The sequence below is a fragment of the Coloeus monedula genome (genome assembly GCF_965178545.1).
Source record: "Coloeus monedula genome assembly, chromosome: 11".
Classification (NCBI taxonomy): domain Eukaryota; kingdom Metazoa; phylum Chordata; class Aves; order Passeriformes; family Corvidae; genus Coloeus; species Coloeus monedula.
In genome coordinates, this window is record NC_138791.1 from 16,752,956 (window position 1) to 16,772,850 (window position 19,895).

The 19,895-nt window shown below is 45.1% G+C and overlaps 1 protein-coding gene across 6 annotated transcripts in view; it reads left to right on the top strand.

The window, feature by feature from the left end:
* The first annotated feature begins 487 nt into the window (after positions 1 to 487).
* The window catches only part of MITF (melanocyte inducing transcription factor), a 101,990-nt gene continuing 82,582 nt past the window's right edge, over positions 488 to 19,895 (top strand). For 2 of the 6 annotated variants that reach the window (XM_082288736.1, XM_082288739.1), the window contains exon 1: positions 491 to 846. In XM_082288736.1, the coding sequence (XP_082144862.1) occupies positions 743 to 846 (104 nt within the window). In that variant the 5' untranslated portion in view covers positions 491 to 742. Of the gene's footprint in view, positions 847 to 1,023; positions 1,154 to 17,616; positions 17,681 to 19,895 lie in introns of those variants that run through there. The other 4 variants (XM_082288733.1, XM_082288735.1, XM_082288740.1 and 1 more) reach the window with 4 other exon arrangements.

The window sequence follows — 19,895 nt, forward strand, 5'->3', positions numbered from 1 at the left end:
GAGCCTGTCGTGACAGGACAAGGGAGAATGGATTCAAACTAAGAGACAGCAGGTTTAGATTGTATATGAAGAAGAAACTCTGCTGTGAGGGTGGCGAGACACTGGCACAGAGAAGCTGTGGCTGCTCCATCCCTGGAAGTGTCCAAGGCCAGGTAGGACGGGGCTTGGAGCAACCTGGGATGGTGGAAGGTGTCCCTGCCCATGGCAGGGGGTGAAATCAGACGGGCTTTAAGGCCCCTTCCAGCCCAAACCATCCCATGACTGTGTGATTTTAGGGACACCTGCAGCGCCTTGCGGAGGGCGAGGCCCCGGCCGCCGCCGCCGGGGTGCTGCGGGCAGCGTGACGTCACGCGCGGCACCTGTGGCGTCAGAGCCGCGTGACGTCACAGCGGGGGCGGGGTGGCGGCAGGGAGGGGGCGGCAGGTGGCGCGCACGGCCGGGCCGGGCCCGGGGCGGGATGGACGGGACGGGGCGGCGCGGGCGGCCCCGCGCTCCGGCTGACAGCGCCGGCCCGGCCCGGCCCTGCCCTCCCGGCGCGGCGCGGCGGGACTTGTAGTGCGCGGCGGGCGGAGGCGGCCGGGCCGGCCCCGGGGCGGACTACAAGTCCCAGGCGGGGCGGGCGGCGCTGTGTGTGAGCCGAGCCACCCGAGCGGAGCGGAGCGGAGCGGGCGGCGCGCCGGGGCTCGCTCGGCGCCGCAGCCGTAACCTCCCGTCTCTCCCTCTCGCAGCGGCCGCGGCGACGATGCAGGCGGAGTCGGGGATCGTGCCGGACTTCGAGGTGGGCGAGGAGTTCCACGAGGAGCCCAAGACGTACTACGAGCTGAAGAGCCAGCCCCTCAAGAGCAGGTGGGGCGCGGGGCGCGGGTCCCCGCCGTGCGCGGGCGCGGAGCATCCCCGCGGCCGCTGCTGCGCAGCGGGGCGGCCGCCGAGCGCTCCCTGCCATAATAGCGGCGTTGTTGGCGGAGGGCGGGCCGGGCCCGCGTTATGTAAAGGGCATTGTTGGTCGTGCGGGCCCGGCTGTCACCCGGGGCAGCCCCGGCGGGAGGGGGGACGAGGCCGGGGCCGCACCTGCCCCGGTGAGCGCCGCTGGCCGCGGCCGAGAACCCCCGGCGGGGTCAGCGCGGAGGGGTTGCAAGGAGTTGTAGCATCTAAGGTTGTTTTTGGTTGCTTGGCTTTTGGTTGGGGTTTTTTCGTTTGTGTGTTTTTTTTGGTTTTGGTTTTTTTTTTTTTTTTTTTTCTTTTTTTGCTACTTGCAGTTGCTTGGGGACTGGAAACTTTTGCTAGGTAGGTCACTTTCTTCCTAGAGTGTTTTTTCCCTTAGATAGACCCTGTTTGCTTATCTGGAGCGGCTGCGTCGCGTAGATATGCTGTGTAAAGGGAAATAAGGCGGTCTGTGTGTGTTTCCCTCCCTTGTGGGCTGTGAGCGACCCGTTGTCCGTCCTACTGCTGGAAAAAGAAAGGCAGTGCTCTCCCACACCTTGGGCATCCACCTTGGCAGCGATGGCACGTTTCTCCCTCCGTTTTTTCATTCAAGGAACCTTCCATTTCACCTCAACACTCTCCTAAGCAGCACTCTGCTGAATATAAGGTCGTTGCTGCGAGTGTATCGTGTTTGTAATCGAGTCTGTTGTTAGCCTGTCTCTATATTAATATTTTAGTTTTGAACACTGCTCTTTGTACATCTGTGTGCCGTGGAAAAATGAATAAGAATGTAAATACTTAAAAAAAAAAGTGCTAGAATGAGTTTAGATTGTACGGCCTGTCAGACAAACTTCAAAGTAAATAAATGACTTTTTGATCATCCTCTGAATGCTTCAGAAACACTGAAGGTTTGTAGTAAAAGGTGTTAAAATTCTGTTGCTGTCAAAAGGGCTGACAGATGTGGGGCCACCTCCTGTGGCCTGTCTTCACGGCAGCCCTGCTTACACTGAACCCTTGGTACAGGTAAATGGTGGTGCTGTGTAGTGGTGCAGGTAGTGGTGGTGCTGTGCAGCCTGACAGGCCATGCAACCAAATTGAAGTTGCCAGAACTCCTTTGCTCCCCAAGGTTATGCAGGGAAGTTGCCATTACCCAGGTAATTATCTGAGAGCCAGGCTAATGTGCAGAGCAGATGGGGTTCACTGGCACTGATGGGTTCCAGCTGTGATGGAGGCAGCTGAGAGACACACAGGGCTTCGGGTTTAGTGCTTGTGTTGACAGTGGAATGCAGCAGTCATGACCACTTCGCTGTGGTCCAGTTGCCCTGTTTGTACCAGCTGCATGTCCTAACTGGTGTGCAGGAGTTGTCCCTTTGTGGCTGTCCTCTTTGTAGTCAGCAGTTTGTCTGTGCGTTCCTGGTGTGAGCATGGATAGCAGGTCTGCATTTGACCTTGCACAGATGTTGCAACTGCTTTTAATTCCTTTGACTTGATGTTTTGGAACCGAAGTGCAGCCTTCCATTGTTCACTTCTCTCAGGGAGAAGTGAATAAACTCTAATGAAGCGCTGGAGTATTTTACTGTCTTCTAAATGTTGCCATTTCAAACTTCCCTGGAGTGAATTTGCCCAGTACCTCCTTACCTGATATTCCTGCAGAGACAGCACTGCCCACCCTTTGAGTTTAAAGGGGTCTGTCACCCTGACATCCTGGTGGTGCTTCAGACCAATATGTGTCCTGATGTTTCCAGGGGAGCTTTTTGGAGGAGTGACCAGCTTGTCCCTGTCTGCCTCGTGTTGCTCCACATGTACCCATGTGTATGAGAACAGGGAGCCCTGAGGGTGGAATAACAATCCACGGTTTTTCTGGCAGATAGTGAACTGACACGTTAACCTCAGTGTGGAGCCTGCCCAGCTCACGTACAGCTCGTACCTCGAGGGAGAGGTACTCAGTTGTCATCCTGGTATTGTGGGAGATGAAGATGCAAAGGAGTCAGGGGCCCTGCCAGGTCCATATAAACCTGTCCCTGGAGCCAGGCTGATAAACTTGATGATAACAGGAGGTAGAAGTTGCTCACAAACCTGTTTGTTTCGTGATCATATCTCAGAGGACTTCTGTAGTCCTTCAGCTTTGCTTAGGCCTGGAACCCGTCTGACTGATGATAATCGAGGGTATCAGCATCACCCTGCTGCTTTCTCTTGTGGATGTAAATCAGGAGTAATTGCATAGCAGTGAGTGGAATAGCAGCAGGTCAATGTGGTGTAGTTGTGGGACTGTGGCCATGGGAATTGCTTTCTTACCCTCTCCGCAGCCTGGCTCTGGAAGGGTGCCTGGGGAGCAGGCAAACCAGAGCTGATGTGAGGAGCTGAGTCTAAACAGCAATCTGCTCTTTTCCCTGGTGAGAACTGCTGATTTCCTAGCAACATTCAGGGCTTTCTGTGATCTTTTAACCATAAGAGTTGAGAAGCATCTTGGGCTTACTCATAGCAGCTGAAATTGTGAGTACAGAGAAAATTCCATCCTGCTCAGAAATAGGTAAGAATGTCAGTGCTCTGAACCAAGAAGAAGCAGTTTTGTTGACCAGTTTAACTAAGCCCTGCTGATACTGCTGTCCTTCTCTCAGCAAAACTCTATTTGCTTCCTCCCAGATTGCTTGTTTTCTAATATGTAACATCCAGTTAAAGGTTTCTCCTCTCCAGTGTGCCCTCGCAGTTACTCCATCCTTATTTCATAATCCAAGTCTGCAATCCAAAGCTCCAAGGGGTCCAATAATAAAAGCTTTTTGCAGTAAATACTGTACTAACTTTGGCCAAGCCACAATTGACTGCTAGAAGCCAAGTTAAAATGTAAGCCCAGCAAAAGCTTTAATCACAGGGGGTGGAGAGGATACATGGGGCTGAGATAGATTAGTCAAACCCATACTTCCCAAACCCTCCCGACTCATGAGAAGTTAGATCCTTGGGCAAAGTAATATCTACATTCATGGGGTCTCTGGAATTTGCCATGGTTGAATGTCTTTGAAAACTGAGATGATGTTTCAGTTGCTTTGGTTTTTTCAGAGTCACTTTTCACTGTGGGAGGAAAATGGGCTTTAAGACTACCAGTAAGACAATGAGATCTATTTTTTTCCCCCTCATACTCATATTTTATTCCTCTCCTGCCATATTCACAAAGGATAATAGTTTTAATCTACAAGTACATACACTTAAATATGTATGTGTTTGTGTAATGAACAAGCAAATAAGATTTGTTTCCTGGTACAAGCAGTGTACAATGAAATTGGTGGAGTTTTATAACCAAAAGTAAACACAGATCCTGACATGTCTGCATGCAGTCAGCAGGGTGCTGGAGGCTTGAGTTATGTCTCTAATGTGGATTCTTTAAATCATTTGGCAATGTTTTGGATGTCAAACTGGTATCTGGAGGTAAAGGCTGTACAGCCTGCCTCTGCACAGGGCAATCTGAACCAACCCAGGTGTGGCAAATGCAGCAAAATTTTCTATATTAAATTGATTTTCTCTGTATTTTTTTGTTCTCTGCAATGTGTGTCCATTTGGATGGTCCTCACAAGCACCAGCAAATTACTGTCAGCTGTTGTAATTTACTGCCATGCTCTTAATAAAACCTGCAGATAAATTACTGCCATTTGTGCCCTTTTCTGTTGCCTATATTTTCAGACTGGTTAAAAAGCACCCAAATGATGCCGTTACTGAAGTATTTATATATAAGTGGAAAAAATATGCATTTAATTTGCATGATAGTTTCTTAATAAGCTTATTTTTGTGTTATGAGCAATAGCATTGAGATGTAGAGTTTGTCATTATTAAAGCAGTGATGTCTTTATAAAATTCTCATCATTCCTGCTGCCCAAAGACCTTTTTCATTGTGCAAACCTTCAATAATTTACTTATATCAGCTGGTGCCCCATCTCTGTCCAGTTAGGATCCTCTGTAAAGCATTTGTTTTTGGTTTTTTTCCTCTTATCTAATGGTCAGCATGGAAGTCTTGATTTAGTTAAAGCTTCCCTTTTAATACACAATGATTGTTGAGGAAATATTAATTTTGCCAAATAGACACACATATTTGAAATGTGTGCTTACTCTGGAGCCAAAGAGGACTCTTCTAAAGTGCCCTAGTGCCTTAGCCTGCAGATGATCAAATTAAATTTTGTAAATGAACTTTGCAGTGTGATTGAATTTGAACTTGATTACATTAGGCTTAACATTGAGTTTGTGCCTTATTGGAGGTAGTCTTTTCATATTACTGCTATTTATGGATCTTATTCAAGTGTTTTATATTCTGGTTGGGTTCTGCAATGCAGTTTGTTCAAGCTACTGCTTATATCTGTTCCAGTTGTGCAAGAAGTGGAAAATATCCTTTATTTAGAACATGGTCACATGTTCTTGCATCCAGGAACCGTGTCTCAGTGTGATTTTAAAAAAAAATAAAAATGTATCTTGGAGGAACAGATTTAAAAAGTTCCTGAAATATTTTTCCGTCTGTTACAGAGGAACATTACATATTTTAAACTAAAAGGTAATAATAGCTGAGCTGGAAGTGCTACGTAGGCCAGCACTGCCTGAAATCAGTGGTAAAAGTCTGAACCGACGTCAGTGGGAGTAGAGCTAAGCCAGAAGTATGTCTCTGAAATCTCTCCGGTAACATTTTTGTGAGTGACTCAATAATTCCATGTTTATTCTGCACCTCAAATTTGCTGCACTGGGAAGGAAACCCTCACCACATCTTTTTGTACTTTTTTATTTTTGAAAACAGTCTTAAAAGGAAAGGCTGCAGTTGGAGTGTCTATTGTATAAACATGTGGAGACAATAAGTAGTATTTCTGTATATTTCTTTACACAGGGAGCCGGTGCTGCTCCCTGTCTGTAGCACAGCATTTTCCATGGTGAGAGATCCTGGGTGACCTTTTCTCTCCTGCAAAACTCTCACTCTGTTATTTGCAGTAGGCCTTTGCTATTTAGCAAGGAAACAGAAATAGCCCATGAAATTCAGTTCAGCATTTGCTTTGATACGAACTATTGAGCATCACCTTTTTGCTTCCCTGGCCTGCTTTCCTCGGGAGGGTTTTGTGTGACTGCCAAGCTGATCAGAGAGGGCACAGATATTTTGAGGCCGAGCTGGCTGCACCGACTGTGCATCTTTTAGCAAGCACATGTGTTTGCTTTTTATTTATCAGACTGCTGGCTGCATTAGTTGTGTGTAAGTACATGTGCATTCTGCTTGGAATAAATCTGTACTTTTCTGGTGAGAAGGAAACTTCCCTAGCTGGCTACTGTTAATTTACAGATTCCAGGTGATAATTTGAATCAATATATTCTGTCTCTTAAAAGGCTGGAAATAAGCCCGTGCAGCCCTGCTGATAGAAAGCTGGACTGGCCCTATTACTGCTCATTACCCCATGTAGAGTGGAGGTCATTTCATAACCTTCTGGTCTAAAATTTGTGGGGCTGCTGTAAACTTACCCATTGTCATTTAGAAGTCATTGCAGAGCCTCTTGTGCACTGTGTGTGTTTTTATTTGGCACTTAGGGCAATGTATCAGCCTTTCCAGCATGGTGGCAGGCAACATGACTAATTCCTGCTGTACAGTCTGGTCAGGAGCTAGAAGAAAACTGGGAAGCAAGAGCAGAAGAGATTTGCAGAAGAGATTTTACAAGCAAATTCATCTTCTTAACCATGTTCTCTGATTAAAAGTTGATTGGGAAGAAATCAGTACAGCTGCTTAAAAATGAGGCTACAAGAGAAACCTGTTCTGACACTTTAACGATGCCCTCGTGTTTCTACGTTTGCTTTTCAAAGCAACATACTTTAAGACTTTGAAAATGAAACAGAAGGAGTAATTTTCTGTTTACTTTTCTGCTAAAAAAATTGAAATTGTTGGCTTTTAATTGTCTTTTGTGAACAATCTGCTGTTTCAGTGCTGGGAACAAAATGAGAGTCCAACTTCCATTAAGCTGGTCAGGCTCTTGGCCATTATTGTCTGTCTCGTTCTATTTTGGAATCAAAAAGTTTTTGAAATACACAGGCTGTAATGTTTTTGTTTGGAAAAATTCAGTGTCTTTTAATATAATTTTTTGCTGTAACAAAGACAACATGATTAAGCAGCCTGGCATGGCAGATTTTGCTAGACAGTTAACTGTTGCATCACTATCACATTATACGAGAACTGTGATGATTTATTTTTAATAATCTCTAGTTAAACAGTAACAGCACAACTAGTGGCTTATGTGTAGTTTTTACACTTCATACTGGGGAAAAAAACAGCACAGGAAAACTGATTTTATTGCATATTCATAACATAACAATGCCACTGCTTTATCCACAACAGCTGTAAAAAACCTGATGCTGCTTTGAGTGTCAAGATTGAAATATTCTGATTCACTGGAACCAAAGTCTTGGGGAGAGGTCAGCCTGTTCTCTGGCCCATCTGAGGCAGAAGTTAAGTGCAGTTTTCAGTGTTAGGCACCCTAAGGCTCTGTTTGCTGTGGGTGGGCACTAACAGTTTTGGGGTGCCTTTTGAAAGGCTCTGTCTCAGTATCTTTGCCCAGAAATTCAGCTTGGGACTTGCACAGGCCTTAGTCACTGTTGTCTGTGGGCTTCATGTGAGAATATGTTTCAGAGAGGTCACAGTAGTGTCCAGGTGAAACAGGACAGTGTTGGTGTCACTGGTACAAGCACAAGAATGGTGACAGTTACTAAGGAAGGCTTGCACTACAACTTCCAGCTAGTACTTCAACACCAATAATGCCTTTGGATCGAGCTCATTTTTTCTGGTAACATCCCTGCTGCAAGGGCTGCTGTTATGTTTGTGTTAGCAGCTTTCTGCCAAGCATGCAAACCAGGGGCTGACGGTTTTTAGCTTTTTTTTCTTCAGTGGTAAGTGATTATGTAGAAACACTCTGTAGGCTCCCCCCACCCTGACCTGCTGCTCACAGCTGCTGCATGGACTGGACTGGCAGGTTGAAGGGCAAAATTGTGTTGCTGTGATATATAATTATTTCTTCCAGCATGAGCCAACAGAGCAGCTTGCTGTGATGATTGTTACGTATACTGCTATGTAAAACAGAATGCAAGTGTAATGTGGGGTTCGGGCTAGTATTTTAATGTTGTAATTAGCAGCCTCTAACTGTAAACAAGTTTTTTTTTAAATCAGTTCCCATGAAGATTATTCCTTTACAGTGCAGGCAGACATACATTTGCAGATGTGGAGTTTATGAATTCTGTGTTCCTTGCAGAAATGAGCATCAAGAACAAGCAAGTGCCTATTTTGCAGACTGTTTTTCTCTTACTCTAGAGCACCTCAGGTGCGGTGTCAGGTGGCTGGGGCCCAGTCCTGCAGGTGGTATTTCATAGGGATATTACAGCTCAGGGAAACAGTTGCACTGGAGATGATGGTGCAGCTGCCACCTCTGGGAAGACCTGGATTCATCCTCCTTAACTGCTCCCCAAAAAACACTGATCTAGATTCACAGGTATGTTGCACCTTCCTTTGTGCTGCTCTTCTGGCACAAAATGGGTATAAACCCACCTGAACCTGCTGTTTGGGCTGGTGTGGCCAGGGGGAGCGTGTTGGGGGTCTGGTCTTCTGAGACCACCCTGTGAGGCTGCTTGTGAAGAGAGCACTGAAGTTCTGGAGAGTTGGAAGGACGTTTGTGCCTGTTCAAACCTGCAAAGGCAGTCGTTGTCTCTGTGCAAGGATTAAGTGCCTGGTTTGGCGTACTGTCACATTAAATAATTTTTTTGGGGTGAATTCTGAGAAAATCCGGGTGAATATTGTTATTTTGGGTTCCTGGAAAGATGTTGATAATCTCTAAGATACTTAGGTGCTGGAAGCTTGCCAGTTTTAATGTGTTTAAAGCAGCACGATGATAACATAGTATATTGTTAAAGCTTGCCTGTAACCCAAAGTCTGAGTTGCTGTCTCTTTTCTTTGCAAATATGTGACAACACAAGCTGCTGCAGGAATGGGGGAAACAAGTAGGGCAAGGGCATTGGGGTCTGGAGGTCGGAGAAAAGTAACAAGATGTGGAAACAACTGGAATGTCCTAGGTGAAGGATGGAGACAGGAGCAATCAATGCTTGCTACTAATATTGCTGCCAGCCATCCTGTTGTGACACATAAATGCATAAAGAAAACAGGACCTACTGTGATCTATTCTGGAGGAGAAGCAGCCGGCTAAAAAACTTGGGCCGGAGGTACTGTTTCAGGGTGAGAAGTTGGGAGCAGACTTTGGAAACTGTCAGATGGTGAGAAATTGGGAATATGGGCAAGCGGAACATGTGGTTCTGGCACTTCAAACTGGGAGGTCGGAATAATGCCATAGAAGTGGAAAAGGATCATTGAGAGATCTGAGTGGGAGAGCCTAGCTGAGCATGTTTTGTGCACATGTACTATTTCCTTTCAGGATTCTTTGGGTTTTTATCTAAATAAAGGAGAGATCCTGTATGAAGTATGACTTTGGAAATATTTTTTCTGGATGTGTCACTGCATGGTAATATGCAGCTGTAAAGCTGAATTAGGATACAAACCTTTTCTGTAATGTTTATTAACTTCAGCCTGGATAAATAACTGTTGCAACCTGAGAGAATGAAATCAGAATGGTATTGACATGTGTATATGTGCAGGAAGGAATGATCTTAGAGAAAAACAAAGAGAAAAAAGCCCTTAGGGGCTGTTCATTGGAAGCTGGAAGGAGTTGAGGGGGGTGTGAGTCTCTTGCAGTGTCTCCCTGGATGCCATTAACTATATGTTTGGGTTTCTGCTCAGTCTAGCAAGCTTTATTTTATTTGTTGCAAATATTTACAACTCTGCCTGAGCTCAGCTAGCTAAAGGCACGTTCCAGCTGTCAGTCTGTCTAGTAAAGCCACGGTTCACAAGAGTTGCTGGGATTATTTATTTATTTATTTATTGCTGTTGTATCACGAAGGTTGCTATCAGGTAAATAATTATTCCACCCTCAGAGAAGGTACATTGTAAATCTGCTAAGCTGCTCCTTTGTTTGTTAGGCTTGTGCATAATGAGTTTGGAATTTAAGATTAGTAGTGTACTCTGCAAACTGCTCATTTCGTGACCTCATCCTCGGCTGGGCTCGCCTGCCCCTCCACCTGTCACATCCTGTTGGACACTTGGGGCTATGTTCATTAGGGGAGCTTTGGGTTAGCCTTGCATCATCTCATTTTTATGTGTTCTGTTGCCTAGTGGAATTAAAAAAAACCCCATGAGGTGGGTGTCTGGGTTCCTTAAAGAACTCGGGGTGGCTTCAAAGCAGGCTGGTGAACACTGGCCTGTGGAGTTTGGGAATGCCCAAGTCGGCCAGGGAAGGCTGCAAGAGGCTGCTGGTGGTGCTGAATGCTGTCCCTCAAAGATTTGGGTGTCAGGTCCAGGGGAGCTGTTGCTAAACCTTCCTCAGAGTGACGTGCCCAAGGCAGGTGTGCTCTTAGAGAAATGAGGAAGAGCAGGTAGGATGACATCCCCCTGCCCCAGCTTTATCCACTCAGCACATAGAAGTTTTGAGTTCCAGTCCTGACTATGACTCAAGACATAGGATTGAAAGTGCCCACTGTCCTTGGGACTGCCCAAACCAATAAACCATGGGCTTTGTGAGGGGTCTTTTTTTGCAGAAGCTACTCGGTTTTGCCTTTATATAGTGTTGTTTCAACCTGATAGGGGCAGGAGTGACTTGGTGTAACACAAGGGAAAGAGTATTTGCATGGGATGGTTCTCATTTTGCTCCAGAAAATAGTTACTTGTATGAAGTGGAACAGCTCTACCAGGAAGCAAGTAAGATGTGCTCAGAAATTAGATGGTTTTCAGCCCCATCTGAAAGGTAGTTGTCCAAACCTCTGTAATTGAGGTCACAGCATGAAATATGGGGACCTGCTCAAAGTAAGAGTGGTGATATTTGGGGCAGAGAGAGTTGAATGAAGGGAAGGAGTCCTGAAATGTTGCAGGAAGGCAAGGAAGTTGAAGGGTGGTATGGACTCTGATGCCCAAAAGGCCTCTCAGAGTGGTGAGTGTTGGTGAAGAAGCTTCAGGCAAAGGTGGATATTAAGAGTGACGACAAACATACGTTAGTTCTTAGGAGTGCTTAATTTTTTAGGAATGCAAAGTCATTAGTGGTCCAGCAAAAGGAGCTTGAATCTGTGTAGAAACGAGTTACAAAGGAGTAAGATGAGTAAGAGGAGTTGAACTAAGATTGTCTGTATCACAAACTTGTTTTTAATTTAGCTTGTTGCACAATTTACAGTTTCAATCTAATTGCAAAACTGCTCTGCAAGTGATAATTTGGTTCCCAGCTAATGCAACTTTTGATACTGTACAAAGCTGTGCTGTAGGGGCTGTTAGCCCTGAAGATGCTGTGGGCCAGCAAGGACTTTGTGTTTTTCAAGTGTGTCAAGTAACTAGAAAAGTGTGAAATGGATCTGCCTGTTACGAGGCTCTCAGAGGTGCTGGAGCTGCCCCTGAAACAAAACCAGCATTGGCTGGAAGCAGCCTGGTGTTGCTGCTGGGCATTTTCAGAGCTGGGGAGGGTCTTCCTTGCAGCTTTTTTTGGTATTTCCCAAGGAATTGGCCACCCTACCTGTATGGCAGCCTCCTGCTTTCTGGGAGAGATCCCTCTGAGCAGGCAGTAACTGCTGTCTTTCCAAAGCAGTCCTCCTTTGTGGAGGAGTCATAATTATCCCTCACTTAGCCTTTCTAATGAAGGTGCTTGTAAGAGTTGTGCTGGGGTGCAAAGATGTCCATAAGGCAAAGTTTCCCTGCCACTGCAGGCACAAGTCACTGTGCCTGCAGTGGTCTCTTGTCCCAGTCTGGGGCACGTGTTCTTGGTTCTCAGGTGGGGCACTTCAGGGACTTGCTCTTTGAAACTGGGGACCATTTGGCATTTTGCCTTGCAGCACCACTTGAGACTATAAATAGACCTGCACAGGAACAGGTCCAGTGATCCTGTGTTCCTGAATGCTTTCTGCTGTGCTGAGAGTTGTGCTGGGTCTGTGAAAAGAAGGCCACTGAGAAAAGGTGGCTCTTGCAGTGAGCTTCCACCTGGGGCACCTGATGGTGGCTGTATCAGCTGGTGATTCCACCATTTCCATCCTCAGAGCTTTCCCTGGGTAGCCTGAAGAGCTGTTTTAGGAAGGCACAGAGATGGGGGCTCAGGGGAGCTGAAGGGTCCTGCTCTCCCCAAGGACTGCGAGAGCATCACTGTGCCATCACTGTGCTGCAGTGCTCAGCAGGGCTGGGGATGCTCTTGTCTGTGCCTTCCTGGCTGGGTGATGAGGACAACCAGCAGCACTGCATGAGAAAACATACTAATGATCTAAAGAAGAAATCCTTCAGGGATTTCTTACTGTTTAAGAAACTCAGTTGAAGTACTGAGTTTGCTCAATGGCCTGTTTTCTCCTCTCATTTTTGGGATGTACTGTGCAGGATGGTGCTGCTTTGTGTGATAACCAGTCCTGTCCCCTGTTGTGGGATCACAACTCCTGCTCTGTTGCTATGAAACATTTTAGTGAGATGCCAGGTAAAAGGGATGAATATCCATCTGTAACTGCAGAGAGATTTTTTTTCATGGCTCATCTCTTGCTGATCAGTTTTCTGATTCTGCGGGTGGTGGATTTGAATGATTCCAGGTGTTGTCATATAATTATATAGATGCTTGTTTCCCCATCTGTAATTTAATTCCTTTGCATTGAGATTTATTAAATAGCACAGCACAGAAAATTGCAGTATCTGTCCTCATCTCTTCTCAGTGGGTTTATTTTCTGTGGCAAGGACTTTCACAGCTCTTGAAATTCTAAATCTGTAATCACTATTTAATCTAAGACAGTTTTCCCTGTATTTAAGAGCCACAGAATCAGGCTGTGCTTTGGAGAAAATAGCAAATTTGCTAAATTTGGCTGCTTGCAGAGTCATTCAAAGTACACAGGTTGTTCAGCAGGTGCTCTTTGGCTTCTCGTGCTGTAAGGAATGCTGGGTTTTGGAGGTTAAGTGGGTGGGAATGCAGTTCCTCCTTTCTGCATGTAGCGCAGGAAAAATTAGGTGGTTGAGCTGCATGCAGTTTTATTTGGTGGTGCTTACAGCTGCAGAGCACCCCTGGCAGCAGAAAGATGGGTCCTCTAGAACTGCAAGATTGTATTGATTGTGCTGCATTTCTGCTGGAACAAAAATATAATGGGCTCAGCATTTGCACTTTCCATTTGTGCATTGTTTTCTCCTTATTTTGTGTATTTAGAAAATGCTGTGCTCTGCAGACTGCTGGTTTAGTATTTTCTGTGGAATGAAAACCATCTGGATAATTTAACTGAATTTTATCAAAGTTTTTGGGAACAGGCTCTTTTCTGTTTCCTGGCATCTTGTTAGAAGAAGATGAGAATTTGAGTTAAAATTCAGGGAGGTGTCTATGTGCTGGAATTTTAGAAACAATTTGGTCTTGTTTGAGGTTGTAGAAGTAATTGAAATATTAAAATGATGTATAGTGTCTCCCAAAAGCATTATTTCTGAGCAAATGCCTGCATAGACTGTGCTCCCCCCTAAATGTACTTTAAATCCTTGGCGTAGTTGGAGCTGCAAGCTAAGAAAGCATCCAGTGTTCAGGATGAGGCTTCTTTGAAAGAAATCAGGCTTAAATGCCAGCTGAAGTTAAGCATATGTTTAAAGATCTGCCTCAATCAGGCCTTTGTTCAGCGCAACACTTCTGCGTAGTCTTTATTTCAGAATCCTAAATAATTCAATTGGTTTTGTACTCGTAGATTTCGTCTTGTTGCAGACCCAGGCCTGTAGCAAACACAGGAGTGATCCACCAAGCCTTAAGTGTGTGAGCTGTGCTGCTCAGGGCTATTTGTGCTTCAGTTTCAGCTCATGGTTTGAGCTGAAATCTGTGTTGTTGGATTGGGAGAACAGTGTTCAGCATATGGCAAAATCCTAAATCTGATGTACTTTTGAGCCTGACACTGTGATTTTAATATGTTCCACTTTCATTGAAATACTACTTAGAAAAGTAAAAAATCCCACTAGAAAAAGATAAATTCATAATCTTTTCAACATGAGATGCAGAATTAACTGAATTATGGTATAGTCTGTTTAGTAGAGGATGAGCACTATCAACTGGTTTTTATTTTTTTCTTTTTTTCCCCCAAAAGATTTAACTGCCCATTTAGTTTCTGATGTCCTGATGATAGTTTTTGAGATGAGTATTTAGAGCTGCACATGCTTATATCAGACAGAACAGTTCCTTCAGCCCCCCACATGTGTATTTGACTACTGTGACAGTGAGTGCTTGTGTGGCTTCCCTGGAAAAGGAGCTGGATATGACCACAGCTTTCTGGATCCAAAACTGGGTTGTTCTCAAAGCCAACCTCAGTGTTGTCAAGTCTGAAGCTGGGTGTCACATGGACAGGATCTGAAAGTTTGGAATACGGTTATTTCCAACAGTCTGAAGCTTTTCCCAATGGCTGTACAGACTCACAGTGTCACTGAGGTGACACCTCTGCAGATCATCTTGTCCAGCTCCATTGCTCAGAGCCATGTCATGCTGGGTTTTGAGTATCTCCAAAGACAGAGGCTTCACAGCTTCTCTGGATGACCTCTTCCAGTATTGATGATCCTCACAGTGGAAAAAAGTGTGGGGCTTTTTTTTGTGTTTTGGGTTATTTTTTGAGTTATACATAAACTGTTTCCTGACTTCTGTGTCACACAATAGTGCACTCCCTCAGCTTTGCTTTTTGAAGTAAAACAAGGGACTGCACTATTGGGTTTTGCCCTAAAAACAATGGACTGTTACAGGTCAAGCTAAAGACCTGGTGGGCAAAACTTCTGCATCCTTTTCAGTTGTGACTCAAGGGCCACCAAGTTTTCTTCCTCATTTTGATTCAGTCCTGTGTGACCCATTAGGTTTTCACTCTGCCATTGCCCATTGTGGATGGATGCAAAGCACCCTACAGCATAACCCTTGCATTTAATAAGCACTTCAGCTTCAGAGCAGAGGTTGTGTCCAGTGCTGCAGAACTGTGCCTTGGTGTTGTTTGTGCAGAGCATTTGACAGATGCTCATCACTTGCGATGTTATCTGGGCTGTTTAACATGTCTAATAATTCCACCAGGCTGTTGACTAAAATATTCCTGTTCTTTGATGCACCAGCTCTAACTTGTCTGCTATGAATTCACACACTGAAGTTGAAATTACTTCTAAAATAGTAAACATGAACTTTGGCCATTTCTTGCTCTGGGATAATTCTAGAATCGGTTCCTCGGTGTGCACAAAGTGGCTTTCTGTAACCTGTAGCTGTTTCTGTTCATCAGGACAGCACACAGTGCACTTTGGCCAAGCTATATTAAACAAATATGACATGGAATTGAGCATCTAATCTTCAGTTGGGGCTGATCTTGTCTTGACTGTCTAGGAGTGCACTTCAGTTTTGTGCAGATTGTTTTTGGCAGCTTCAAGGGCCAGCAAACTGGAGATTTTAAAGACTGCGTTCTGTAGCATAATGATAATTTTGTTGGAGTTACTGGAAAAGTTTCTTTCAGAGCTGTCTTCCAGGGTAAAATGAAGTGTAGCAATTAAATAAAAATCTTTAAGGGCACTGTCAATAACACGCAAGAGTACAGTGCTATGCCCTGCCATAGCAGTCTTACTTGAGTTACTTGGTGTCAGCCATCGAGGTGACCATGTACAGTCTCCAGTTTGTTTTCTGAGGCTGCCTTAATTTCTCTGTATTCTCAAGCTCTGACATGTTTAGATAATTGGAGTTGACTGGCAACAACAAAACACCAAGTATAGAAAATAAGCCATGTTTACTGTTCCAGACTTTGTTCCTTTTGCATTTCCAATAACTGTTGAGAAATAAGCAGAAAGTTAAGGGTGATTTCCCAAAGCAGCATTTTTTGGGGAAGAGATTAGATTTCTTAATGCCTTCTAGAAGCTCCAAAGGAACCTGAGACCCAGTGGACTTAGTGGTCCTTCTTACTTCATGATTTTAGATGAGGATGATATTAGCATTTAGGCAGCCCTTTGGGGCTTTTCTTGTGTAAATTAGAGTGGCTGTGGATGGTTAACAGTGAACAGCAATGGCTGCTCTCTCCAGGTGCCTATGGCATAGTTAGCTGTTTGGTGCTTTGGTGACAGAATTAACACCATGTGAGTGATGAATGTTGGCAGATCTTGATAGCAGTTTTTGCCTCTACCTGTAATTCATGAAGTGGGAGCTCTTTTTACCCATTGCTTTTGTTAGTCTCCCCACGTTTATCCCAAGGCTCAGTGGTGTGGACGAGGCAGGTGAGAAGCAGGTGGGGGAGAGGTCTGGATATCTGCTTACAAGGCCATCACAAAATGCCTGTTGAGTGGCTCACTGCAAATGCAAGATTCTGGAGCAGGAGGAGTCCTGTCCTCTGTCATCTGGGTAAAACGTGGGATCCTGGGAGGTCTTAATGTGTGGGCTGCAGCTTGAATAAAGCTGTTGGGGCAGTTTAACTGTGCAATGCTTAACTTCAATTAAGTTGTCAAGTTTAGCATTGCTTTAGGCATTAATAGAGTTTTACTCTCGCTTAAAAATCTGGTTTAGTAATTAACCTCCATTTTATTCTGGAGTTCAGAAGGTGCTCATTTAGTGCAGCAAATCTAATGTCATGTGAATTAAAACATGAAAGATATGCAGTAATGAGAAACCGAAACAGGGTAGTGCAGAAATTTGATTATATGCAGTTTACAGAGAGCTGTGCTAGAAGCTGCGTTCTTAATGAGAAGTGTGTTAAAGGCACAGTCTTGCCTCTGCACTTGCAAGGTTAAGGGATGTTCTGAATTAAATTGGGAGTTAGTAATGGAGCTGGTATTTGTCATGTTGCACACTGAGTTTTTGTTGCACTGAGGTTTATTGTACAGCTTTTTCTGAAGTCTGGACGTGGGATGGCTGTGACTGTACAGCTACCAAAAGGTGCGAGGCATGTGCAGGGGCTGGGAGGGGTGTATAAAGATGAAGATGCCCTTTTCTGTTCTAATGGAAGTTTTCTGTTCCAACTCCAGCATATTCTGCAGAGTTTATTGTTGGAGAGAGGCACAGAAGGTGGTACATGAAGGAGAATTACACCTGCAGGCAGCAGAGTTGCTTCACAAAAATTGGCCTGGTCTTTGTGATTTAGTTAGTAGAGCTCTTCATGCTGCTGTGCCTGTATTTTACATCCTACCATAGCCATTAGTGTTATAAAGTCAAGTCCCCAGCTCCTCTGGCAAGGGGACTGTTTAACTACTCCCGGCACTGAATACAGATGGGTTTAATTTTCCTCCGAAAGTGTCAGTTTATTGCGTGTATGTGTGGGGTATGTGCCAGCTGGTAAGTCCTGTGCTTTTCAGGACTGGGCTGCTGGCATCACACCAGTTCATACAGGCTGACTTGCCTTTAGATATAAGGTACAGGTTCTCAAACAGCCTGGAAAACTGCACCAGTTTCTGCTGCCCAGGAGTTTTGGGTGACTGCAGGGATAAGGGACAGCCTTCCCTTTTTATACTGGACACTGCATGCACAAAATGCTGATTACACATCTCTTTTTGGTCTGTGAACCAGATGCTGTGTAACAACTCCAGTTTAGAACATGAACATTTGCAGAGCAATGCTGTCTTATTCTTTTGCCCTGTAATGTGTGTTCTCACGTTAAAGTGCACTTTTACCAATTATTTGTCATTGTCTACTTCAGAAAATGTTGAAGGCGAAGATGCAGAAGGCTCAGCGTTTTTCCAGTCACCTCCTCTCTAACTTAGGTATGTGAAATCAGAGGCTTCTTCTTTGCTATCATTTGAGTGATTTAAGGTAAAAAATAGCTTCTTATCACTTACTTAGCTGCTTGATTTCCAAGGCAGTAACATGGGGTAAAAGTTCACCTCACGAGTGTCAGAAGGACTCTGCACTATGTGGGTGTGGTTTTGTGCTACACCTGATGTCTGCAAGGTATGGCTGTGCCCAGTGCTGAGAAGGATCTGGGCTCTTAAACGGCTGTAAGTAGAGTTGGTTTATCTTGCTGATTCATTGGGAAAGGACCACACATGCTCCAAATAAAAAGTTTTCCATCTGCTGACAGAACCGACTTGTGCTACAGCCACACAGTTACAAGACCCAACTCAGGGGAGGATTGAGAACCAGACTGTGGGCCAGACTCCTCCTGCTGTGGCAGCTTGCAGTTATGCTGGGTTGGATGGAACTTAAAATCATGCTGCTGACCTTATAAAAACATGGTAGAAGTCATGTGTGAGTTGCACGGTTGCTGGCCTGTGGTTGTTTCTTTGTGTGCAGTTGAACTTCACTGTCTTAAAACCAGCATTCCAGCAGAAAGTGTGACAAGTACCATGCTTACAGCCAGTGACACCTTTACCAATGAGTGCAGTTTGAGGACTTTGTGACTGACTGATTCTTGATATTTTTGACATGAAGAAGCAGCATATGCCTGTGGTCTGTTAACCTGCCAGGGCTCTCTTCTTCAGCTTTATGCTTACTCCATAGGAACCATGACCCAAAAATACAGGCTCACTGAGCTAATCATCTTACAGCTCAAGCATAGTTTAGTTAATTCTGTGTAATAATTTACTGCTGTCAGCTCTACAGCAAGAGTTATCTGTGTGCAAAGTCCTGATTCACAGCAAATGCCACGTAATGCAGGTTAACACTAACCCCTCTGACTACAGACTGAGCTAAACTGTCTTAGAACACATTGGCTGTTGTCTAACAGCACACGTGGCTGCTCTGTCTGCTCCGCTGCTGGATGGTAACGTCTTTAGCCAAGGGATTTTGAGGGACTGCTGGAGTCCTCCTGCCACCACTGAGGCCTGGAACTGTTTGTGTTGACTGAGGCTGTGATGGCCAAGTCATCCTGTGTTAATCCATTTTCCATGGAAGACAGAAAACGTGCATAAAGGATGAAATGGGGTTAAGTTCTTCCAGTGAGTAGCTGCTGCTGGTAACTGTGGACTAGTTTGACAGGGTTCACATCTGTGTTAACTTTCAGAAGACAACATGAAGCTATTATGCAGTTACTACCCACTCCAGGATCTGCACATCAATTAGGAGAGGCTGCTTACTCATGCTCCTCAAAAGTTGTGCCAAAATAGCTATTACATTATGTCAGAGCTCATATTTTCGTCCTGAACAATTAATCAGAATATAAACCTTGTTTCTCCTCAGCAGCTTTGAATATAGACCTACAACTTTGATACAGGGTGCTTTCAGCTGTACTGGTGGAAGAGGGCTCCCCTGTTGTTGACACACATCAGGGAAATGGTGATAAAACGTGACATTATTTTGTCAGCAGTATATCTGGGAAGCTCCAACAACACCATCTTCTGTAAAAAGCTTTTTTTCTATGTGTTATGACTTATTCTACTGTAACACTTCAGGTCCCTGCTCGGGACATAGCGTCCCGTGCTGCTGGTAGGTGCTGTGTGAGCATGAGGGGAGGTGGTGGGCTGCTTCACAGCAGCTCAGCCATCTGAGAATAAGACACGAGAAGCAGATGGCTGCAGGGGGAAACAATGAGGCAGAGCTGTCAGCATGATGGGATGGAGTCCTAGCACACCCACTGCCTTGCTGTTGGCAGAACCCTGCTCCTTGTCCTGCCCAGGAGCGAGCTCTTGATGGACTTGGTCGGGGCAGGTACGCCTGGAGGTTCCTCTGAGGATCTTCCTTTGCAAGTGGGGTAAAGCATTGAGCAGTGCTGGAAAGTTGTTGGGGGAAATGTGGCATTGTTGGTGACCATCATCCAGCTTTCCTTCTCGAGCATCAGGAAACTGTGGCGCTGGATCCCAGCCCTGTCCCCTTCGGTGATTGTGGTGGCTCAGTATGGCCCAGAGATTCATGGCAGCAGGGCCTTGGACAGGTGTAGGGTCTCAGGTAAGATGTGACATGGCAAGGAAGTAATGCCTGTGGTGAAGTGACAAAACCTGTTGTAACGAAAGTAGAATATTTGCTTTACTGATGCTTGTGGTA